This window comes from Cynoglossus semilaevis, chromosome 5 (genome assembly GCF_000523025.1).
Source record: "Cynoglossus semilaevis isolate Cse_v1.0 chromosome 5, Cse_v1.0, whole genome shotgun sequence".
Classification (NCBI taxonomy): domain Eukaryota; kingdom Metazoa; phylum Chordata; class Actinopteri; order Pleuronectiformes; family Cynoglossidae; genus Cynoglossus; species Cynoglossus semilaevis.
In genome coordinates, this window is record NC_024311.1 from 12579712 (window position 1) to 12605839 (window position 26128).

The following is a 26128-nucleotide window of genomic DNA, read 5'->3' on the forward strand; positions in this document are numbered from 1 at the left end:
TAAAGGCGTATCATTTGATCAAAGCAGTATGTCCACTTTCAAACAGCAAAAACTGAGAATCAGCCGTGAATTTGAGGCAAAGTCAAAAGGTTTTTAGAGTTTTTTTTTAGTTTTTTTTTTACATTTTATTTGATTCTAAACACCTGTGCAAGCTGAGAGTTTTTCCTTTTCTGTAGAACCGTTGAGGATGTTGGCACTAAGTCACATCCTGCTTGTTGAAGGACTCCACTCCTGATTTCACTGAAGGCCAGAGGCCTAATATTTAGAGCAGTAGTTTCCCACCGGCTGAAACCAGCGGGTGAAAACCCAATGTCGGGGGCTGGAGGTGTGAACAGTCGGAGGGCTGTTATTTAAGACGTAATCTTCAGTAAGACGTGCTGTTCTTAGGTGTCGTCAGTGAAAGTGAGAGCAGCAATAAGTAGGATAAACGGTGCCCATGCCTGAGTAACTCAAATGATAAACCAGTGTCTGAGGCATTTTATCACTTATTACATTAAAGGTGTTATTTAAGCCTCCAGTAAGCACTGACCAGAGATGATTAATTCTGATTTTACATGGACAGTCTACCACCGTGATGTAACCTTGGGGATGAGTGGAGTACATACCTTTTTTTAATATGTATATATATATTTAAAAAATCTTTAAATGAGTTTGCTCTCACTTCCACTGACGACACCACATAAAATCACACCCAAAGCTGTTCTCAGTTTAATGCTGACTTTTTTTTTTCTAATGAATAAATCATAGACTCAGTCATTTTCACCCCAGATCCCATGTGTTCAACTTCACCAATGCTTCAAGTATTCATGCATAATAATCAGAGCTCCACCTGGTGAATATATGTCGTTGTGTGGCGCAAGTCGTGGTCCTTGAGAAGTCAACAAGCAGGAACTACAGTACATCAGAGGCAGCTCTCAGCCTCTTAGATTCTGTTATTTAGACGCTGACAATTGCTTTAATCAGAGACTTTGCCATTTAATTGATGACAATTAATCCGATTTGTAATACGGAGCGATATTTGACAAACTGTTTGACAATATGATGCAGGCACAGAAGATAAAAGAATGGCAGCAAAGTAAAGAAGTCACCGTAGTGAGATCTGCTATGACGCTACGGTTCAGAGACAGAGGCTCGGTCTAATAGATAAAAGTCAGTTAGGACGTCTGACCAAAACCACCTACTGTCATCTGAACCATGTTACACTGTAATCAGTGTTTTACCTAAAAAATAAATAAATAAATAAAAAGAACTACAAGACATGCCTCCATCTGTATGTACCAGTACAAAGTGTCACCTGACCTCTGTCCACTGGGAAGTCTCAGGGTATTTTTGGGGCTTCATCCCGTGACCACTTCTCCATGTGGAGCAATTTCTATTTCTGACACACAGCACAGAGCTTTAAACAAAAGTTCACCATCAATCTGAACATAATGAGTTCTAATTACCAACAGATCATAAGTATTGCAGTGCTTTCAGATTCTGCACGGGAGGCACAGCAGTTAATTTGAGTGCCAGCAGCTGATTCTTGGTTTGAATCCCAATTAGGTTCAATTTTACAGAACAGATATAATGTATTTAGGAGAGGAGTTTGTGCAGCGTGTCTACTGCTGTCAACAGTTTTAGCAGCTGTGATTTCCCAGAGTATATATTTATTAATATCAGTAGGACATCAACAATATTCTCTGAATCATCCGTTAGGTGAAACATATTATCAAAGTCATCATGGGCTGTCAGAGCCCAGTCACATAAGGCAAAGGCGACATAGAGGTAAAGAATGGATGAAATTATACTGATTGCATTTTAACAGTCCTCTGCACCGAAACTCTCGAGAAGTGTCCTTTAAATGATGGGCTTGGGTTTGAACAAACCTTAAAAGGGTGCAGTTCTGCAGGGGCCACTTTTAGAACACGTGAGGACAGATGGTTTGAATGTACCTTTTTATGCACCTGTAACTGCCTCAGCCCTCAGACTGCTGTCACCAGACGACATGATTTAAAAATCCAACTATGTCGTTTTCTGCCTTCCAGCCGGTCACTGTGACTCTCCGGATCCCATAGTCAACGGACACATCAGCGGAGACGGGTCGAGTTACCGTGACACCGTGGTGTACCAGTGCATGTTAGGATATCGTCTAATTGGCACATCAGTTAGAATCTGTCAGCAAGACCATCGGTGGTCCGGAACAACACCTGTCTGCGTCCGTAAGTACTCTAATAAACCAAACAGGCTGCATTTGCACGCTGCTCATTATTTACTGCTACTGTTCCAGTTCATGTAGAGCAGCGGTGTTTGAACTTCATTCAAAGAAAGTCCAATCATAGTCATTTACTTTCTTTATTTAAAGATAATCAAAAGAAAAGAACCACTAATTATTTGTTCCAAAAAAAATCTGTTTCAATAGAACTTCAATAAAGACTATTTTTTGGAACAACAAAACAAAATTTATTTGCAGCATTAAAATAAATGTGTGTCAAAATTACATTTATTTGTTCATGTATATTTCTAACGTAGCCAATAATTATTTTTATAATTTCTTTACAACATATTGATACAACGTATGTTATTTATTTTTACTTCCATTTTGTATCTAACTCTTTTATTCATTATTTTTAAATGATATAGATGGAAAAATATACGTATTCTCCACCTAAATGGCTGCAGAGAAATTCCAGATTATTATATAAAACTATGAAGTATATGATATGATGATGATATTGTGTGAAAGATTGAAAAATAAAAAAAACCTCTTCACAGAAACAACAGTTCATGGAACTGGAGGATGTTTGAGTTCTACGTAAACAAAAACGAAGCTGCACGTTGGAGAGTGATGCGACAGAAACCACACATCTTTTTCAAATGTCAGCGCAGTAACACATTTTCCGCACTCTTTGCTCTCCTTCTTCAGCAATCACTTGCGGTCACCCTGGAAACCCGGTAAATGGACGGACTAATGGCAGCGAGTTCAACCTCAACGACGTCGTCAACTTCACCTGTAACAGAGGTTACATCCTGAGTGGCAACGCCCGTGCTCAGTGTCGTCTCAACGGACAGTGGAGCAGCCCGCTGCCTGTCTGCAAAGGTCAGGAGCTCATACATTACGCCAGGCTTACATTAGATCTCTGCTGAAGCCTCAGAGTTCCTCTGATTGGTTTCCATGCCTTTTTTTCTTCCACTTGAGAAAAAGCAGAATGAGATTTTTGCATCAGTGTTTCCCTTCCATCAAACCTCCATTCAAGAATAGTTAAGATTTTAAATTAAGATTTTCACAGCAAAACAGGATGGTGAGTAACTCCTACTCCTTAGTTTTAGTACAGCATTGAATAATACAGATAAATGAAATCGCTAAAGCTAAAAACAGAGAGAACATTTTTCTTAGCCTCAGTGCACGCATTATTTAAGTAAATGGTCCACAGAATACAAAAGAAACTCAAAGAAAATGAATGCCCTTCCCATTTTTTTTTATTGAGGACCTGGCGATTGCTGTTTGTTGATTAATCAAGAATTGAGTGAGTGAGTGAATTCAGGATCACTGTCCAAAGTAAACGCAGTCTTTATTAAATGAAGTCAGCCTGCCATAGCTCTGTTGTACACATCTGAGCTACCAAACAAATCGATTAGATTTATCTCAGCTAAAGTGACGAAGGTTGTTGCTGAGCCAAAGCTGCATTTAAATGAAGACGTTCAGATCATTTCCCCCTGTTTTCATTCTCATATAAAGTCGCAAGTCATCTGCATAGAAGTGAAACGTTGAATGACAAATGAACAATAACACATTTGTGAAGTCACAGCACATCCTGGCTCTATTTTCTGGGTTAAACCTTATTTGACCGTCCCGTTCCCAGAAGACGATGTCGTTACCAACATACACTGGAAAATAAAATAAATTCACATTATAAAAAGAAATCACAAGGCAGCCACGACAGCTTTGCCTTTGTGGGTTGGCCTAATGGACAGGCACCACATTAGCATCTGTTCTGGGAAAAGTTTTTCATTGTTCTGGAACCCATTGCGTCTGGTCAAATAACAGAATAAAATTTTATACTCCAGGAACAGCTGACGGGAGCTGAGCTGTTATGAAATTCTGTGTGATGAAAATGTATAATCATATAATTCTGATATAAACATAAAAGCAGCATCAGATCAAACAGCTTCACATTTTCCTCAAATCCCAGAGCTTTAATTAACTGGCTTCACTAAAATATCAATGTCTGGTTAAAACGTCCGAATAGAATGAGTTTTTTTTTTTTCTGAATTTTGCACTTGACCACCATCACATCAGACAGGCTTCACCATCCAACTAAAATAATAAACACAATAAAAGCCTGAGCGAAAGGCTGGAGGCCACACATCCCGCGGGAGCCGGACTTATTTCTCTAAATAAATCTACAGTCGTCCAATTAAACGGCCCAGCCGAGCTGTAACTCTTGCTCAACCCAGCTGAGCATGACAACAAGTACCTCGGACACATCACTCCAAGAAAAGCTTTTTCCTTTTATTCAGCACACGAGAATAGGAAAAGTAAACAAACCCAACGGAGCACACGGTGATCAGAACCAGAGGGGATGTCGTGTGGAGTTTAGAGGATGAAGTGGACCGGGAGACATGGAGTTGAGAGGCTGAGGAGAGGGATGTGCGGTTGTCGTAATTGTCCCATGATGATGCTTTATTGTGCAGTTTAATTATCTGTCGTCTTCATTTTCAGCTTGAACCCTGATGACTTTTATGAGCGTTACAACAGATGATCTTGTTTGTTTGTTTCTTCGTCTGATGTTTTTTTAAATGTGCCTTACCAACAAATGGCCTCCTGGGAGCCGTGCACTTTTTCTGGTCGGCTCATTATTGTTTTTGAACCATGGACTCATGGGAAAATTAAAGTTGGTGAAATACAGTGACAACATCAGGGGGATTAAGTCATCTAAATATTTGTCAGTTATGCAGTAGGTAGTGTTTTAGAATTTCGTATCAACTGGTTTCACTCTGTTGCTGGTGAACTGTAGCTGAACTGAGTAATGGTCACACACAGTGATGGATCAGGTCCACAAGGGGCAGCATTCATGGTATCACACCCACAACGATGAATCACTGAGAACTTCTGAATACAAACACAAGTCAGAAAGGCTTCCAGTGGTCTACTTGAAGATAACTGTTTCACAATTTTTAAACCAGATCTGAATTTTTAAAAAGAAATTTGAATATTTCTGCTGTTTTTGAAGTTCTGGCTTTTGTTATTTTCCCAAAACTGAAAGAACATTTGAAGGAGTTTGATTTCGGTAGGAATTGTATGGAGAGAAAACAACTTGGAGAATATAGTAGTACAGTACAGTATAGTATAGTATAGTATAGTATAGTATAGTATAGTATAGTATAGTGTAATAATAATAGATTTCATAAAGATTTTTTTCTAATAGTCTTAGACTCTTGCACACACACTCAGAGTTTGGTGGCTACGTAGCAGGACTTCTGGTAGCGTGTCTGATAGTCTTAGACTATCACACACTCTTGGTGTCTACGTAGCAGGACTTCTGGTAGCGTGTTTAGTATAGTGTAATAATAATAGAGTTTGGTGGCTGCGTAGCAGGACTTCTGGTAGCGTGTCACTAGTGGTGTAAGAAAATACAAATACTCAACCTTGCAGCCCACTCACAGGAGCCGATTTAATGAAAAAAAATTTCAGCAAGGCTCTTCCACCAATAAGGTTCATCCTCACACACTCCCACCGTCTCTCCATATTCTTCCCTCCTTCCCTCTCTCCCTCCCTCCCTTTGTCTCCCCCTCTCTCCAGCACACTGCTGTCAGTTAACTTTCAGAAATGTTCTTTGTTCCCGTAGGGTGCCAGAGACACACACGCACCCCCCAACTCAGGCACACACCCCTCCGTATATCCCCCATGGACTTGATTTTGATTTTGAGTCAGTGTCAGTCTCTGCTATGAATTGTGGAGAATCGAAACTCACTTTTTTGAACTGGCATCTACCCAAAGGGTGGAGCGACGTTGGAGGAAACCTTAGAAAAAGTTGTGAACAGAGCAGAATCCAACAAAGACCACAGCGGGCTGCGACAAAGGAGCCGTTCACAAATGAGAAACAGTGAAGTCAGGACATTTTTGATCTGCAGCACTGGTTCAGGGCCACGTGCCCTAAAAACCCGTCACACCCTGCTGTGGTTCGGTGGCGGTTGGTTCTGTAAAGTTCAATACTGCTGAGAGGAGTGAGCATCGTGTCTCGTTTCTGTTTATACACCGAGTCATTAGCAGTCCTGCTTTGTCTTCATTTAGTCAGCACTGAAACCACTTCACCTCTGATTGGAACTGTCCAGCAGTGAAAGCCTTTCAGTGATTCCTTTTCTCTGCCGCAGTCGTCAACTGTACTGATCCTGGCCACGTGGAGAATGGTGTGCGTCAGTCGGGCCTACGTTACCCAGAAGTCTTCAGCTACGGCGTGAGCGTGGTGATACACTGTAAGCGAGGCTTCTACCTGCTGGGCTCAGCACTGCTCACATGTCAGCATGATGGACGATGGGATCGACCAATCCCCCGCTGCCAAGGTATTTATTGACAAAATCACATAGTCTCAAATTATTTGTGTATGTATTTATGTATAAACAAATACTGTATATATTTATGTATATACTGTATGTATTTATTTATCTGTGTCTATATATATTTATATATGTATGTATATGTATACATGCACGTGTGTGTCTATATACATTTATATATGTAAATATGTATGTATATGTATGTATCCTTATGTACTAAAGCCTACAGAAAAACTAAGGTGACAGACGTTCTAGGAAATAACAATTTCACAGATATGTTTTTAAATTTTTTTTCTAGGATAGGTTTGCAGGTAGGTAAAAGCCTGTGTGTGCATGTGTGTTTGTGTGTCATGTCAGGGGAGGATGAAAAAAAAAAAGAGTAGTAGTGTGAAAGGGCCATTGGTTCTCTTGTCCGACGGCTACTACGGCTGATAGAAACACAAGATTAAACTCCAGAGCAGCAGAATGAATGGGAGTGATTCAGAGAGAGAGACAGAGGACTGCAGCAGTAACAGAGTGGTCGAGATGAGGAGTCAGACAGAGGGGGTCAGAATACTGATGACACGCCGGTGCCTGTGCACCCAGCATTACATTCACGAAACAAGGTTTTATTGGAAAATTGGGGGGAGTGAGGGCTGTGGCTGTGGGGCAAGGAGAGGATGAAGTAATACAGTTTGGGGGTAAGGGCAGATATCAGAGGACCAGTCATTTGGCAGAAATAGAAAAACTGTGAGTGCAGTGTCCTCCAGAAACCTGTGCGCTGTAAAACTTCATCTTTTACAAAATTGGAAAAAATGACATTTCTGCAGTGACTCTAGTTGCTTTGATGTTATGGAATAATTTCTACTTATACTATTTCTTATCTAACAAAAGAAGGGGCAGACTCTTTTCATGTTTCTTTTCTATTATTATTAAGTAAAGTCAATATGATGCGAGCAATACTTCAGCATTGATAAAATCACATTCAAGGGAGTGCAGGTTTTTTTTCAACCTCATCGGGCTTTAAGAGTAGTTTCATGTTTGCAAATGTAATTTTTTTGTCTATGTCAAACATCACTGCACATATATTACAATTCATGCCTTGTTTTTGGTATAGACGTTAAGCAGTACATCCACTAGGGGCCAGAGTTTTAAATTAAATTCTGGGGCCATAACGAACATGGCGTCGGTAGATGATTTCTGTTGTTCTGTCTTTGTCTTCTTCTTGATGCTCCTTTTATGACTTACCAGATCATGGACAACAAACACAGAGAACAGATGAAAAGCTCCATATGTCTCACTGTTGAACCAGGCCTTAAGACAAGGGTCTCAAACTAATTTTGGTTCAGGGACCACATACAACCTAATTAGATGTCAAGCGGGCCAGACCAGTACAATCATAACATAATTACCTATAAATAACAACAAGTCTGTCTTCTACCCTTTGTTTTCATCCACAAACGTACATTCGATAAATCTTCATATTTAATGAAATATACTGTAACTTTACTAAACATTTCCTGAACATGAAATGTTTGTGTATTTTTTATCTAAGAGTGCATCAAGCGGGCCAGTTTTGGCCCTCAGGCCATATGTTTGGCACCCCTGCTTTAGGTGGACATTAAACATCAGGGTCATTACAAGTTCCTGTTTTTATACATTCTTATTTTGACTGTGTGCAGCAATTTCCTGCGGCGACCCTGGGATTCCACCGAATGCAGTTGTAACCGGAGCCAGCAGCTGGACCTATGGCTCAGTGCTGCACTACTCCTGTCTGCCTGGGGGGTTGCTGGTGGGTAACACGACTCGTCATTGTCAGGAGGACAACACCTGGAGCGGAGCGCCTCCATACTGCACCGGTAAGAGTACTGCACACTGCCTTGTTCACTATGACATGTGAGCTTTAATAAAACTTGTTACACAGAAAACAACAATTTCTGTTGATGTCTAACACAAAAAACTAAAGTGAAACAACAGGTTTTTATTCTTAAAATACTTAGAGAAAAACTCAAAGGACAAATGAAAACCCAGACTTCTTCTTACTTCTTCAATAAACATAAAACAAAATTAGTCTAGAGAAATGTTCAGCAGAATTAAATTAAAAGCCTTTTTGTTTTTTAACAGGAACCAATGTTGAGGCAATTAAAAACAAGTTACTTGCAAGGAAACTTTTTTAAGTTACTGTGTTTTTGACACACGATAAAAAAATATATATTTATGCTATTTCACCTACAGTCCTGTCAGGAATCATTAAAAGTTGCTCCAGTGAGGTTTTGGCTTTGAGATAAGAATGCCTGTAAAAGAGTTATTACTTTTTAAGTGATTTAAGACTGCCACCTGTAGGCAGCACCTTCAACTCTATATGTAAAATTAACATTTACGTAGTTTAGTATAGTATGACTGGTTAATCCTACACCTGGTGTTCCCACAGGAAGTAAGGCTGGTTTAAAGTAAAAATGCAGCAGTGTAACAAATACTGATTTAAATTTAGATTTATGTTCATATATACATACATAAATACATATATAAATATATATACAATGTTAACACATTATGGACGTGTATATACATATGTAAGTATATAAGTATGTACATATATGGATATATTTTTATATGTGTATGCTGTTTATATTAACATATATAGATGTGTTTATATAAATACAATAAACACACACACATATATGTATATATATTTATAAACATATGTGTAACTACACATACATATTGTATATGTCCTTCAACACTACAGATGCTCGGCCTTAAACTTTGCCTCCACTGTCTTCGTGGTTGCGTTACATTCCACTGAGCTCCCTCTGCTGTCTTCAGGACACAGGGCTCAGCAGGGCGGAATTCCTCCTGCAGCTGAAGACCTCATTCAGATGCAAGAAGCTGCATTCAGAGCTGTGCCCTGTTTAAGTCACAGATCCTCCCCAGGATGGAACCTGAGTCTGACCGCTCCACCCGAGTCTTTGTGCACTTTTGTTTGTATTTTATTTATTTAAGAAAAAAGTTAGCTTTCAAATGATGCATTTGCTGCAGCAGAGAATATAGAATAAAACAACAAAACTGCGTGTAGCTGTTGAGCTTTTTCATTATATAAGGGGTCGTGATTGGATCTGTCAGGGGCAGCCTCCCCCCAATTCCCTTCCCTCCCCCCCGCCTAATGATTTTACAATAAAAAATCATTAAAACCTATTAGGAGGGTAATGGATGTGCAGTTTGTGCAGCTGTTTTTTCAAATTAAGTGTGTGAAGTGTGTTCAGCTCTGACGGGCATGCATCTCGTGCTTGTCTTTTGGTTTGCTTTTCTTTCACCTGTGCTACGAGTACCGTAGGTTAAGAACCACTCTTCTAGGGGTGGCAGAAATAATGAGCGTAGATTCTGCTTGAGTAAAACACAGTGACTAAGTCGAAGTGGAATATTTTCCTCATGTCACCACAGGTGTGAGTCCAGGAGAGTGTGGAGACCCGGGGACCCCGCCCCACGGTACACGTCTGGGGGGAGAAGAATTCAAAACCAAGAGCTTGTTACGTTTCAGCTGTGAGGCTGGGTACGCTCTGATTGGCTCAGCTGAGAGGACCTGCCTCAACAACGGCACCTGGAGCGGCAGGCAGCCCGTCTGTCAAGGTACGGAACGTTACCTGACACCTTTACCAATATGAAATATTAGAAATAAAAAAATATTTACCCTACCCTCACTCACCCACCTACTAAATATAAAAGTATAAAAGTTTTAAGAGAAGAAAATGGGTCTGATTTAAAAGTTTGAAGTGAAGATTGTTGCTGTTCAGACTGTAAGATATGGGTCACATGTGAATAAAAGTGTGGATTTGGGTCAGTGGTGTGAACAAAGTTAAACTTCAGAATTGAACGACTTTGCAAGGCTGAGTAGTAAAATAGTAAAAACTGGTTTTCATCTGGGTTGTTGTTGAGTTACCCTTAGACCCTGCTAGTCTACATGCCACCGTGTCCATGGCAATTACTGTAAGTCTGTTGTGTTTACAGTAAAGTCTGTAGTATGTCATGTGTTCTGACCACATGCACTCCCTATTTGCAGTCACTCAAATTATTATATGTATATATATACATATATATGTATATATATACATATATATGTATATATATACATATATACGTATATATGTATATATATATACATATATACATATATATATATATATATATATATAATTTTGAGTAATTCCTGCTACACATCAACATGCCTGCCATGTCTTGGCAGCTGTGACCAAAATTTGCAGTTTGTCAGTCTCTCTTGACCCAGCTGGTTTCTCCCAGCACTGAGGTGATAAATTGGCTCCCACACAACCACATTTTTAGTGATTCACTTTAACCCCCTGTGGTTTAATGAAAAATTAAAGTGAGTCACAAAATCCTCAGCTACTGTGTGTGTATATGTGTGTGTGTGAGAGCGTGTGGTGCCTGCCCGGAAATGTAAACTGTATTTGTTGAAGTGGACACTGCTTTGGTTCACTCTGGGTTTTTGTTTTTTCTTTTTTTTTTTCCGTGAAGCAGATTCTGCAGTAAATGTAATGAGATAGATGAACTGCTGGAGCAGTAATTTTAGAAGATACTGTGGTGGGAGGACGGTTGAGTCATACCAGGCGCTGGGCACTCACATATTGTGTTGCTGTGACCCAAAGCAGCAGCGCTACACTAAATCTAGAATGCTGGAGAGATGAAGGGTCAAGTTGAATTTAATGAGGAAGAATAGAATCACCACCGAAATATTTTTGGAGGCAGACTGCAGCGTTTGGCCAAAATGTTTCATCGGGATGATTCAACAGTTTCACAGATATACAGTATAGTTAGATAGATACATTTATATAGACATAAATATATATACAGTATATATATACGTACGTACGTACATATATTTCAATACAAATATACTATTCATTCAGCTAGTACCCTGGTATGTTCTCCAGTCCATCATGTGACCACATACAGAAAAACAAACAACCATTAACACTCACATTCACACCTACTGTACGGTCAATTCAGTGTGAGGAGAACTGTAGAACCAGGAGAACTCCTGCTGTTAGTTTCGCTCCTGATCATCACATCTATAAGGTCCTGAAATCTGTCGCCATGAAATCCAGTCAGGAACTTTATAGTATTTCAGTAGTTTCCAACCTTTTTTGGTTTGTGACCCCATTTTGACATCACAAATTTCTGGCGACAGCAGAGACATTTTAGTAGCTATCAGTCAATCAAGATGATGTCAGCTCAGATATTTTAAAAAGCTGCATTTTATTTGAATTCCACTTATATCCATGTGAAAGAAGAAAAGTTTAAAGAAAAAAGATTCAAAGCTGCACAGCACAGCCAGGGATATCAGCCTTGGAAGAAGTCAATGGATTCTTTTGAAATTTTTCTCATTTTTCTGTTGAAGAAAAACATATCTCATATTCTACAGTTGGATACATAACCAACACATCAGTCGTGAGCTGTAATCAGTTTGATACTCCAGTACCACAGTGTTAAGGTGGGTGGGCTCTGACAGCCAATGATTACTGTACTAATAATAACTACAACAGGAACAGTTCTACTGCAGTACAAGGCGGAATTCTACACTGAATCGCAGTTGTCTGATTTCTGCCGAGTCTTGACAGTCCGGCAGTAAATTTTATTTTTATTTGTAAGTCTTCCTTTGCCTCCACGTACTGAATCAATAGCATTAAAACCTGGCCTTTTAATCTTACAGACACTCGACCTTACAGCACCTAAACACACACACACACAAACTTCTCTTAGAGCTGTATGTCTTTTGTCTTCACTGGTGTCCGTGTTTGTGTCGCCCTAATTATTTATGTCCATCTACAGTTGTTTTTCATTAAGCTAATTGTGGTTAAAAGCTGATTCAGAAAGGATGAGACATCTATCACCGGGACACAAACACAGAAAAATCCATAGGCGCGCATTTATAAAGAGGAAAATAAAAACCTACAGAAACAGTACCAACAGTACAGACACACACACACACACACACATCCTTGCTTCATGTGCTCTAACTCAACCCACACATGTCTGTCTCACACACATATATATTCTTATACAGAGCTTTTAAGGGCTGTGAGTAATGAATGCCATCAATAGGTGTTGGACTGTCGAAGGCCGTCCACTGTCTCCTTCCTGTTAGTGAAATGTGCCGGGGTTAGTTAGGTAATAACGGTTGCTTCGCCAGCAAACTAATGATGGACGGACATCAGCCGTCATCATGGTTTTTTTGTTTGTTTTGTTTTTCTGGCAGTTCTGTCCTTCACTCTACTGTAACAGCTGAATGAAAAACTTTTTTTTGATGTGTCGCTGTACTACAGGGTAGCCAAAGACTACAGGTTTTACTGCATTACAGTATTCACCATATAAACTGCAATAACTGCTTAAGCCACCAGTGGGCAAACTTTCAAAATTTGACCAGCAGGCCAGTTTAATATCGATTGGATGTAGAATGTCCTCAACCTTCTAAAAAATGATGGCTCATGTGATTTATGTTGCCCTCTAGTGGCGTCAACTGGAATTACAATCAACGCAAATACAGTACATGAAACAGAAGGAAGTAAATCAGTCTTAACCATACATTGTACCAGTGATTAGTGGGCTGGGTTAGAAAGCTCAGTGGACCATATCTGGGCCATGGGCCATAGTTTGCCCTTAAGCTGAACATTATGTCACAATGACTCTAGCCAACCAAGAAAGAAAATGTGTGAAAACATCTGCAGGAACACACATCAGTGTGTCCTGAATGGTTATCAGCCTTCCCAAAATTCACTCATACCTGAAGTTGAATGGTGTGTTTTTACTCATTGCTCCCATTCTTTCAGGACATGTCCGTCCCAGTACAGCTCAGGAAGGACATTGTCTGCAGGCTCTGACTGATAATTAGCTTGGACGCTCAGCTGCATGACCAACACACTTTTGTGTTTTTGTTTGCTTTAGTTCCCAGCTGCTGGGTGTCGTACCATCACAGTCTTATGCAGAACGGCGCCTCATCTCTGCTGGCATCATGTCTTGTATTTTAATAACCGACAGAACCTTGTCCTTGGAGCATTTCTCCAGTCGTAGTGCTTTGCTCAGTGGCACTTATAGTGGCTGCTGTTCTGTAGATGTATTACCAGTCTCCTGCCAGCCTCCAGCACACACGCAGAATACTGTACATCTGCTGTTCAGTGCCGGGACTCAGTCCAACAACCTTTACTTATTAATCAGCTTCACTAGCTCAAGGATATGTTTTATGTTCCTTCCAGCTGACTCCAGTGATAATCTCATTATTGCAGCCTATAGTTGATAAGCCTTGAGTGACAGCGGTGCTGTATTGTTCAGACTGATTGCCTGTGTGTGATTAATTACCACTGTTTAATACCCCAACCACCCCTTCTCCCCCCACACCCACAGCCGTATCCTGTGGTAACCCCGGCACTCCGGCTCACGGAAGAATCGTCTTCAGCGACGGCATCACCTTCGGTAGTTCTGTGGCCTACGCATGTTGGGAAGGTTTCAAAACATCAGGCCTGACCACCAGACACTGCACAACGAATGGCACATGGACAGGACAACCACCTGACTGTACAGGTACCAGATGGTCCTTCATCTTTCTCTGTGATTCGTCAATTCTGTATAAGAATAATAAGAAAAATAAATAAGAACTGTCACCTCAGCACTAGCCTCCACCCTCACCTAAGTGCTCAAGGGAAGGTGTGGCTCACATTTAAAAAAAAAAAAAAAACACTTTATGGTCTCGGATTAGTTCAGTTTAAAAAACATTATTCTATTCTATTCATACTGGATGTAATTTTTTTTAACTAAGTGTAAATATATTTTACCATATACCTCAATTATTAATTATTTTCTCTTCCACTTCTAGTAATTGCCTGTGGAGACCCCGGTCCAGTGGCCAATGGGAACTATGTTGGAAAGGAATTCATTTTCAATCACACAGTGACCTACCGCTGCAACCCTGGACACCTGATGGAACCACCTGGACTCGGACACAGTGTTCTGCGCTGCACCAAAGATGGAACCTGGAACCAAACAAAACCCAGTTGTAGAGGTAAGGATGACGTCTAAGGCTTATATTGTTATTAGATATATATAGATATATGCACAGATGGTGGGGTGAGGCCTGTTTTGCCCACGGCGTCAATGTAGCATAACGTGATATTTTATAGGCAAAAACATCTAAATCCTTTCATTTGAATTCTAGAGCCTATACACTACAGATCCATTCAGTGTGAAACCATCACCAACGAGCGGACAGTGTAGAAACCCGACTTAACCACAGGCTGAGATTCATACATTGTAAACAGCCCACAAACAGCAGGCACCGTTTATAAAGTACGGTAATAATTTAGCCGTGGCAAATGAACAGATTGTTAGTTTAAACAGTACATTAAAAAAAAGAGTCAAATCAGGTTAACATTCCAATACATTAACTCTACAATAACACATTGTTATTGGAGTTTATTTCCTAAAACAAGTCTGCTTTTCACAAACGCAAGGAGGGCAGAGGAAAAGACAGAATGCCTTAAAATTAAATGGGCTGGAGTTTACGGCGGCGCATATTTAGAGTTTAGATGATGATACTCAACGACTGAAATAGGGGGAATGCTTCCTGAGATCCTCCCTGCCGCTTCGTACCACAAACAGAAAGTCTCCTGCTGGCTCCTGCAGCTGCGTGAGCTTTGAACTGGGATGAAAAAAAATAGGAAGAAAGAAACCTAGAAGAGCCACTAGTGAGAGGAAACCAGTGAGGGATGCAGGCAAGGGGGGAAACTACGTAGAAGATACTCCAGGTGATGGAAAAGGAGTTTGTGACGGAAAAAAAACAGAATAGTTGAATGGGTAGAATTGATAGGTAAATACTGGAGAGTTTTGTTTGACTTTCTGTTCTGTCCCGGTTTACTCACCTTTTTAGTTTATTTTTGTTTACATCTTTTGTTTCTTCCACCAACGTTAAATAATCCACATATAGCCAGCGTTTGATCCTCCTGGAGAACAGCAACTACTATAAATGTGCAGCCTGACAGGCAGAGAACATCAAGTGATGTTGGGAAAGTTGCAGTGACACAGAAACCTTTAAAAAGGCTGCTAACGATTATTGCTGACAGAAAAATGTGATAAAGAAAAAGAGGGTCGGGTGGGAACGACATTATTAAAACAAAGAAGCAGAAGAAGGCAAGTGCAAAAGAGCGTAAAGGAATAATGGGAGAAACAAAGAGAGACAAATCAATACCTGTCCTTAAACCTGTAAACACAGTAAAAAAAAGGGGGGGGGGGATTAGAAGAGAAGACGAAGTGTCGACTGGCTGAACTGCATTAAGAGAAATGTGACTAAAAGATGAGGTAAAGGTGGGAGAGGCAGTAATGCAGTCATGAGGACAGAGGGCGCACAAGAGGAGTCAAAACCAGGGCCACAAATGATACTTCCCTGTGAAATTACAGTGAGGATCAGCAGAGGTAACATTATTTTTATTGTTACTTAAATCTACAGCTCTTTTGATGTCAAAGGTTTTTTAAACTTTTTATTCCTATCATAACCTTTTACTGTTAATTTACATTCCACTACACTATAAAGTTTCTTTGTGGGTCGGTGCTGTTGGTGTTTATTATTTCTGTTTCTAAAGATGCATTTCTCTAGACCTGTTTTCTTTATGATTTGTGAGAGTAAAAAAAGTAAAACATGAATGTGTGACCAGCAGACTCTTAGTTTTAGACTTTTATTTGAAATGTGGACTATTATTATTATTATTGTTGTTATTAGTACATTTATTTGAAATGTGGACAAATTATTATTATTATTTGTTCATACATGTCCGGTAATGTGATTTAAGATTAGGACAAATTTCCTACATGATGACAGTGATGTCATAATCCTTTGCTACACAATTAGCATAAGAGTTAAGAACAGCTAACTTGAATGAACACAAAATGTTTTCACTGGTCTTGATTTTTTTCACTGCTCTTGATATTTACTGTGTTCAAGGACAACAGCGCCACAAACAGTCCTGGGACAAACAGAATATAAACAGTATAAACTGTACGAAGCAGCAATAGCGGTAGCAGCAGCTAGCACGGATGCTAAAGCCAAGAGAATGTGGATATTTTATATTTAACAATTTACATTTTCATAGTTTCAAAGTTTTTCATACTTTTTTATATCTTAGTGATATTATTACAATGCAATAACACCTGTAGATATAAATACTGTTGAAAAGAGTTGGAACTGTTGTCTGGTTAGGTGAACATCAGAGAAATTGTTGAACTCAGGTCACCACTCAAACAAGCTAAATATAAAACTCAGATAATAATTGGTAAAAAAAAAAAGTCTCTTCTTTCCATCCTTGAGTTTACAATAAACTCGTGTTGGCAGAAATGTATCTGAAAGGCTTTTATTCTTGCGTTTAGCTTTTAACACTACACCTGATGAACCAATCCTGGATGTTTCACTCCTGCTGTAAATTTTCATCATCTTGTGGTAGCTGGTCTAGGAGAGATAAAGGTAAAAAGAGGTAGAAAAGCTAACAGTATGAGAAGGAAAAGGCCTGAAGGAAGAGTAGAGGGGCTGTCCGAAAGATGGCAGGGGACCAAAGTCAGAGAACAGAGGGTGAAGACAGAGGAGAGAGGACCAGAGGCTGGTGGAGGGAACTGAGTCAGTGATCACTGAGAAGGAGAGAAGTGGTGGAGAATGACTTCCTGTGCATGTCCAAACAGTGTAATGTGAAACAGGGAAGAAAGAAATCCTAAACAAATCCTTTAGTTATGCTTTTTGATGTTTGCATATAACAAAATTGATGAATGATATGGGTTCAGTAATATTTACATCCAACATTTAAATAAAATCAAAATACTCATATTATAATATTCAAAATATAATGAATTTAATTAACACAAAAAGTAAACAATTGCATTTCCTTAATTTTTAAAAAGTCTTGATTCAACAAAATATCTTGAGCTAAACCATTTGATTGTCATTTTGCTAAGACTTGTACGGCCAATCACCTGTTGGTCTGTCATGGTATCCAGCTGTCTGTCTGTCAGTGAATATCTTGATGTTAAATTGATCTTTTTTTTCTTCCTATTTAACAGTTTCCATGTATTTATCCTCTCACTGACCATCAATCCACCTGTCAATCTGTCTACTTATGTCCGTCTATCTGTTCATCTAATCCGCCTCTGATTTTTCTGTCTTTCTATAACTCTCTTCCGTCCTGTCAGTCCACTGTTGTCAGTGAGTCTGTGTCTGTATATCATGACGGAAGAATGAACGGAACCATCTGTCTCCTGGTTAGATGAGAATTACTCTGAGATGTTTGAAAGCATGCAGATGGTTTTTTTATTATCTAAGGGAGCTGAGCACACACACACACACACAGACTGAGGTTTTTATCAGGGTGTAAGACAGGCATGGTGGGATAAAGTTTCATCCATGTCACACAAACAAACACACAAATATCTAAAAAAAAATTATTGTTGTGATTTTAGCGTGTCTGTAGATGACTTTTTCTGTGCTTTCACTGCTGCTCATCTGCGGCTTATAGTCCGGAAATTACTGTATGACGCACACGTCATTTTGCTAAGACTTGTACGGCCAGTCACCTGTTGGTCTGTCATGGTATCCAGCTGTCTGTCTGTCAGTGAATATCTTGATGTTAAATTGATCTTTTTTTTCTTCCTATTTAACAGTTTCCATGTATTTATCCTCTCACTGACCATCAATCCACCTGTCAATCTGTCTACTTATGTCCGTCTATCTGTTCATCTAATCCGCCTCTGATTTTTCTGTCTTTCTATAACTCTCTTCCGTCCTGTCAGTCCACTGTTGTCAGTGAGTCTGTGTCTGTATATCATGACGGAAGAATGAACGGAACCATCTGTCTCCTGGTTAGATGAGAATTACTCTGAGATGTTTGAAAGCATGCAGATGGTTTTTTTATTATCTAAGGGAGCTGAGCACACACACACACACACAGACTGAGGTTTTTATCAGGGTGTAAGACAGGCATGGTGGGATAAAGTTCCATCCATGTCACACAAACAAACACACACTTGCAAATCAAGGGGCTTTCCTTCAAAAAAATAAAATGTCCAATAACGTTAAGTCCTGTGGATAAAGACATTATTCTCGGGTGTTTGTTCATAACATTTGTGTTGTGGACATGCTCCGCAGGGTAGACAGGCTTGACCTGTTCAGCCAGGATAGAAGTTTTTTCTTGTCAATATACCAATTCAGTTGTGTGTCATATCGTGCGTTTGTGTCTTTCAGTAATCCAGTGCGGACCTCCACCCCAAGTGCATCATGGGAAAGTGGAAGGGACGGACTACTCATGGGGTTCAAGCGTGAGCTACAGTTGCTTCCATGGGTACCAGTTGTCCACTCCTGCTGTATTAGGCTGCGAGGGGAACGGCACATGGACAGGAGAGGTCCCTCAGTGTCTGCGTAGGTCACCTGGTCACCTGGTCGACTGGTCGACCGTCTTCTCTCTGAAATGTGCTTCAAACTGCTGCCAGTGATGATTTGTTCTCGGTTTTTGATCAAAAACTCCCTGTGTGTTCCCTGTGTGTCTGTAGCTGTTCTGTGTGGTGATCCTGGTTCACCTGGAGGAGGATTCAGGGAAGGGAACGCCTTTTCATACAGGTGATTTGTTAACATATATGAAGCAAATACAAAATGTATGTACAATTGAACTGTTTCTTACTGTTTCCCATCAAAAACATGCTGCTGAAAAAACAACCTCCTTTACAGATCTGAGGTCAGATTCTACTGCCACGTCCCCTATCTGCTCGTGGGCTCCGCCTCCAGAGTGTGTCAGGCTGATGGGATTTGGAGCGGACACCAACCAGCCTGTATAGGTAACTGAAGGATAGGCTGCACTCAGTGACTGACAGTATCAGTCACTCCTATAGTTTCAATATCAGCGTTCCATTTCCAAAAAGGAAAAGAAACATCCGCCCTTTAGACTATAGTAACAATCAGACACTTGTTTTGACGGAGTTGGAAAATCATGGCCTCCATTTCCTAACAAGCAGTGAAATGATAACAGGGGGTGAAAAAAAAACTGCTGCTGTTGTTAAAGTGTGATGCTTTACTATATCGCAGCCTCCTGGCAACACAGGAGCAGTTTTATCATCTGCCTCTTTTAAAAATAACTGTACTCTGTCATACAGTACACATCCAGAAATATCTGTCTGTGATGCAGCCTAACACTCTGACCAGAGTGGTAGACGTGGTTCTATTTTCAAACTGCTGCTGTGTGAGGACCCTCTGAGTCTCACTACTGTATATCACCGTGAGGTTCCGACTTCTACTTACCATATATTGCAGTATTCCTCTGCCTCGTGCCACTTCATGATAACAGAGTATTTTTACCCACAACACTTATCAGCCTTTGTGCTGAGACGGTTTGCTTTGTCAAAGTGCTGAGGCCATGATTGTGTTTGCAGGACTTATACAGACTGCTGATTCCTGCAAGTCTGAGTACAATGAGTATCTCTGTACATACGTGTGTGTGTGTCTCTGTGTGTGTGTGTGTCTGTGTGTGTGTGTAGACCCAGCCTTCAACAGCTGCCGTGACCCTGGGACTCCAGCCTACGGTATCCCAGTGATGGCCCAAGGTTTTCAAGTAAGACCACTCACTCCTACTCCCTCCAGTCCCATACTCACAGACACAAATACTAGTATTTTCAAGGGTGTACTCTGAGATACAGTACTGTCACTTCTTGGGGATGGGTTTTTATGAATACGCAATGAACTGGAGGGCAGTTTTATATAGGTGACACAGTGTGTGTGTGCGCACGTGTGTGACAGAGAGAGAGAGAGAGTGAGAGAGCTCAACCCAAAACACAGTGAGGACATCGACAGGTTTGCTGTCAGTTTTATTTTCCTCTCATAAACTAAAACCTAATTCAGTCCAAATGGAAACAACTTTTAAGTCTTCAAAAAATATTTACACTAGACAATCTATCAATAAAAAAAATGTATTTGTACATTGAAAAATATTAAACCCCCCCACTTGTATACCCGGTCACTGCATCGTGACAATAACTACGTCAGCGATTTATCTCCTACGCTCCTTTTCCCTTCTTAGGTCGGCAGCAAAGTTTCCTTCAAGTGCCGTAAGAACTACCACATCCTGGGTTCCACAACAAGAACGTGTCTAGAAAATCTGACCTGGAGTGGAACTCAACCGGAGTGCATAGGTGGGCGTGGTGGTTTCTCCCCGTTTTTATGTGCGCTCACCTGTGGAAAATTAACGTTTCAATGTAGGACTATAGTGAAAAATCCCTGTCTGGAGTTTTACCATCACCTCCAGTGATGCAGAATGTGATTCCTCAGATGTGTGTTTCACTGCTAACTGGATGTATTTCCTCCCCCTCCCTCCCCCCTTCAGCCCATTCTTGCAGACAACCAGAGACCCCCACTAACGTAGATGTTCGCTCTATGGAGCTGCCCACCCTGGGGTACACGCTGATGTACACCTGCCAAGACGGTTTCTATTTAGCCGGGGGCTCGGAGCACAGAACCTGTAGGAGTGATGGGAGATGGTCAGGGAAACCCCCCCTCTGTAAAGGTAACCAGCTGCTAAAAATAAATAAATAAATAAATACAAGTTTAAAAAAAGGGACACACGAGTAAGACTAAACATATTTATACATTTTTGTGTTAATTTTAAATGTGCATCTATTCACACAATATTTTTTAAAATATTTATATATACAGTATATACCTATATCTATATATCTATATTTATGTATATATTATTTTTTTCTAATCAAGCAGAATATTCTCCTACTCCCTAACCACCACTTCCTTGGACTCCTGAGGAGCCCTGACACTCCTGTTGAACATGACCTTTTTCTAAAGTTTAATTTCTCATAGTTTTTTTTTCTTCTTTTTCTTTTTCCTTAATTACTTTTCCACTCTAGTTGGAGTCAAAGTCAATCCCAAAGGCAAAGGAGACTCAGACGTCCAGAAGAACATGATCCGAGGTACGCGGCATAAAATACTACATTTTCACTAACTAGTGGTGTCTGTGGTTGTAGTCATTGTGGGCTGCACTACTATACCACTTATCTGTCAAAGGTACTTTATACCTTCATGACCAGATTCCTAGAAAACAGTTCAGTTCCGTTCACTTATTTAGATGTAATAACATAAAGAACACACATAATCCAAAATCTTGTCTGATATTTTTTTTTATATTCTTGCCCAGTTCCTGCAGACGTCTTCTCACCAAACTCTGACTGGAGCGGCTTCTACGAGTATCTGGGGAAGAGACAGGCCACCACTCTGACAGTTACTCTTTTCAATGCTACCAGCGGCAGGGTTAACATCACATTACTGGAGACCAGCGGCGTGTCAATCAGACTGTCAGGTACAAAAAAAAAAGTTGGAGCTCAGCCACCAGCACAGTTGGTTTTTTGTTCTACGCAAAGTTCAATAGGTTTCAGCCGGATAAGTGGTGTGGGCCACATGTGGTCAGCTGTTGTCAGTTATCCACATGTGAGGGAACCAGAGGACAAGTCCACCTGGGGTACTCAGAAAAAATGTTGTGGGTGTGAAACCAGAAGTTAAATGACAAAATCTGCAGCAGTTATTTGTAAACTAAGTGATGTGATTGTCTAGCCCTACCTCCAGGGAGCGCTATACAGTTTGAGTGCCCTAAAACATTATTTAGTGTTGGTTTTTTTAGCACATCAAATAAATGAAAACAAGAAAAGATTCTAGTGACTGGCCTGATAGAGATCATGATTAATCATGATTTGTCACAATTATTCGTGATTAATCACAAACTACCCCACAATTAATCAGATTTTAAATTGTATTTTGTGGTTCTATCACCACATCAAGTCCTAAATAGCCCACAATACAGTGGAAATTAAACCAGCTAACTCTGCAGCTAAACATACAGCAGTGCGTTAGCGACTTACGCATGAGTCGTGGGCAGTAAAAGATGTGATTTGAACCTGCTGTAGAGAGTGGAAATAATAAATGAAGTAGGCGTACTGGTGGACATGATGAACAGGTTTTGGGTCAGTGCCCCTTATGTTCTTTCAGCGCTCACATCGTCTCTCTGTCTCCTCGCACTGCCCTGGTGTGAATGATGCACTGTTTACGTTCTGTGAAAGTCTGGCAGATGAACGCAAGTGTTCCGTGAGTTGATTTAAATGATAACCTTCAAGAAAGTTGAGCAGAGTCAACTGAGAGACGGAGGCTGCCCGACAACAGTTTGTTTTGGCATTTCACTGTGACATTTCTCAATGAATTATTCAGCCGGAGCAGAAGAGTACAAAAGAGTACGAACCTTAAAGTTTAATGTCATTTAAGTCATTTTTTGTCTCCAGTAATTTGCACATTAAAGGACAGAGGTAATTGCCACAGTTTCCATCTGTTTTTCTGCTATTGATCATGAAGTAGTTGGGGTTTTTTTTCCCGTGTCCTTTCAGGTACATATAAGTCAGAGGAGAACCAGTTGCTGTTGAAAGTCTACCAGGTGAAAGGACCGACGGAGCATTACTACAGCAAGTTCAAAAATGACAACTGGGCCATGGACGGATATGTAAGACATCTGTCTTCTTGATTTTATTGCATACTTGTTTACAAATATTTGTGTATATATAAAGTACATACAAAGTATCAGCTTCATAGATTTTTGGAACAATGTATCCATAGCATCACTGAAAGTGGCAGCAAGGCATTGACAGGTGCTTTGTTTAATCGTTGATGTGATTAAATCCCAGTCATTCCGATTTGGACAGATGTCGAGAAAATGTTTCAGTTTCTTATATTTAGTTCAAGTAACAAAAGCGAAAGTGAGCAGTGTCTGAGTTTTACGACGCCGAACACTCTCACGCTTTTCTCGCTATAGGGGTTTTTTCCACACTCTGGAAAGCATGGCGTGTCAAAACACAATATGATGCAATTCATCAGCAACACTGTGAAGATGAATTACAGCGAGAGTAGCTAAATGTTAGCTACAATGAATAGTTGTAGCTGGAAAAATAGCTTAAACAAAGCAAAACAGAACTACGGCCGATAAAAAATAATTAAAGCTCATTCCAGAAATAGTTAAATATCATCCACAGATTGGGTCCCATAAAAGACGGGAAAAATGCAATTAAATTAGAGACTTTGCAGTAAAATAAAAATAAAAACATCTAACATTTAAACACGAGGATATTAAATCACATAAAAAACACATAAAAAAAGCAAAAATCAGAATAAATAACTTTTAAATAATTAGCGTAATGTCGTAATTTTTTAAGAAACTTTTGCCTTGTAAGGCAACAATGAAAAACTTAAAAACGTATTTCAAATTTGCATGTAAATCTAATTTGGTGCCGTCTGTTTTCCTCTGAACCTGACATTGAACAAACCAGGTCTTGTTTTTCTAGCACACACTTTCCAGGACAGATTTTTATTGATACCAAAATTCTCAAGGCCTGACCATCAAGATGCAACAACAAAAACTATTTTTTATATTTTATAGAAATTCTCAAGGCCCGACCATCAAGATGCAACAACAAAAAAAACCAACAAAAACTATTTTTTATATTTTATATTATTTTTATTCCTACTATAACATACAGCAGGGGTCACCAACCAAATCCTTTCTGGACAGACACCTTGGGTGCTGGACACTCAAATTAAATTAAATAAAAATCACATTTTGTTTAAGAATTGAATTTGATTTTTATTTTGGAATCTTGTCGTGGGCTGGACTGACTGTATGGCGGGCCGGAATTAGCCCACAAGCCACCAGTTGATAATCACTGACATACCGTATGTCACTGTGGTGATAAATCTGAATATGCGACTTTAGAGTGCATTCTGGGTAAACTCTGTCGAACTTTGATCCCAACCTACATATACTGTAAAAACAAGGAAAATAAAAAGGCGAGAGACGAGGAGCAGGAGTGAACCCTGGCGCTCACCTGTGTCCACGGTGTTCAGCTGAAGTTAAAGGACAATCAGATGGACGTAAAACGAATAGTAAATATTAAATGTTTGTGTGTGAGGGATCACAGAGTTCAGTGTCCTCAGAGAGGACAGTGAGCAGCTGTGGCCGGGCAGAAACAAAGTCTGGCAGACGTCCCATTCTGAAGAGCGGGTAATGAGAGCTGGCTGAGCACAGCAGGAACAGACGTCAGGTCAATGATCCTGTGCCTGGATAGGAATCCAGTGATTAACATGCAGGCAGACACACAGGCAGGTGAGAGAAGTTTAAAAAAAAAAAGTTTTCAAAAAAAGGCACTCAGGTCAGGCCACGCTGCGACTGTGGAGAATAATAATCTGATTTTGATGAATGGATCCGTCCTCATGTACAGCAGCAGGGAACGGCACACCTGATGTGTCATAATTTTAGGGACACATCCTGAGGACAGTGCGGCCTGTGGAGGGGATGAAACCCACCACCTCACAATGACAACGTTCCATTTGTTTGCACAGATGTTATCATTTACAACACAAAACATTTCAAAAGTTTTGTTTTTTTTAACAGTCGCTTCAGCATGGATTTGAAGCCCGCTACCTGTGTTTGGGAATGAATTCCCCTGATATTTTAATCTTTCTGTTTGCTGTCATCGTTTTTTGAAAACCAATTCATCACCAGCCTTGCGTGCTTTAAATCCTTGAGAGGTTAGGGAACAGGATGGATTGATTTTTTTGGATCTTTTGTTGCCCAGGAACAGAAGGGCATATCTAACCCTCAGGGATCAGGTTAAACTACCTTTTTTTTTTTCTCATCAAGGTTTAAAAATGCGTCAGCTTTAACATAATTTTCTTTGGACAGTGAAACTGTAATGCTGTCTTTCCTCTGGCTTCACCTGACGTGACTGCGTGATTTTGTGTCTGAAAATGTAGCTTGAAATTAGTAGGTAATTAACTTTAAAAAAACATTTTTAACAAGGCAACTATTTTAGAAATAATTTCAAAGGAAATTCAAGTCCAAAGATAGGCTAAATGTTAGCATCAAAATGGTTACCAAAATTTTATACGGTACTGGAAAAGTAGTTTAATAAAGTCAATAAATGTTGTCACCCATTAGCTCAAAGGGCTGTTGTCCTTAATAAAGTTCAGGCATCAAAATGGTTACCAAAACTTTATACGGTACTGGAAAAGTAGTTTAAATTTGATTTATTTTTATGGATCAAATTACATTTGTTAGTGATCATCAACTGGTGGCTCATGGGCAAAATCCGGCCCACCAAACTATCCAATATGGCCCATGACTGTATTCCAAATAAATGTGAGGATCGAATACTGTCTGAATACTGTCATCAACATCTCAGTGACTGGTAGAGTACTAGTACTGTCCTGTAGTACTAACTGTGTGTGTTACTTTGTCATTCAGGTTACAGCAGAGTCAGACCAGAAGACGTTTGTGTACCAGGGTCACATTCACAGTAAAGACTTTGGAAAGTTCCATCTGATCAGACAAGGTGGGTTTGAGTCGTCAGTGACACCAACAGACAGAAACGAAACCAGGGGGAGTCAAAAGATTAAAAGCTTGAAAACATGTTCCAGAATATTCTACAAAATAACCCAATTTTTAAGTGTTTCATACTTAAAAACTTTGAATTAAAAGTATTGGGAAAG

General features: G+C 39.9%; 1 protein-coding gene across 1 annotated transcript in view; it reads left to right on the forward strand.

The window, feature by feature from the left end:
• The window catches only part of LOC103379122 (CUB and sushi domain-containing protein 1), a 172802-nt gene that overhangs the window by 140280 nt on the left and 6394 nt on the right, over positions 1 to 26128 (forward strand). Inside the window, exons 53-69 of the mRNA XM_025055552.1 lie at positions 2028 to 2201; positions 2906 to 3079; positions 6355 to 6543; positions 8199 to 8375; positions 9958 to 10143; positions 13930 to 14106; positions 14399 to 14584; positions 18797 to 18970; positions 19102 to 19168; positions 19277 to 19383; positions 20080 to 20153; positions 20619 to 20730; positions 20922 to 21101; positions 21457 to 21519; positions 21744 to 21905; positions 22978 to 23090; positions 25884 to 25971. Coding sequence (XP_024911320.1) covers positions 2028 to 2201; positions 2906 to 3079; positions 6355 to 6543; positions 8199 to 8375; positions 9958 to 10143; positions 13930 to 14106; positions 14399 to 14584; positions 18797 to 18970; positions 19102 to 19168; positions 19277 to 19383; positions 20080 to 20153; positions 20619 to 20730; positions 20922 to 21101; positions 21457 to 21519; positions 21744 to 21905; positions 22978 to 23090; positions 25884 to 25971 — 2403 coding nt within the window. The remainder of the gene's footprint in view (positions 1 to 2027; positions 2202 to 2905; positions 3080 to 6354; positions 6544 to 8198; positions 8376 to 9957; positions 10144 to 13929; positions 14107 to 14398; positions 14585 to 18796; positions 18971 to 19101; positions 19169 to 19276; positions 19384 to 20079; positions 20154 to 20618; positions 20731 to 20921; positions 21102 to 21456; positions 21520 to 21743; positions 21906 to 22977; positions 23091 to 25883; positions 25972 to 26128) is intronic.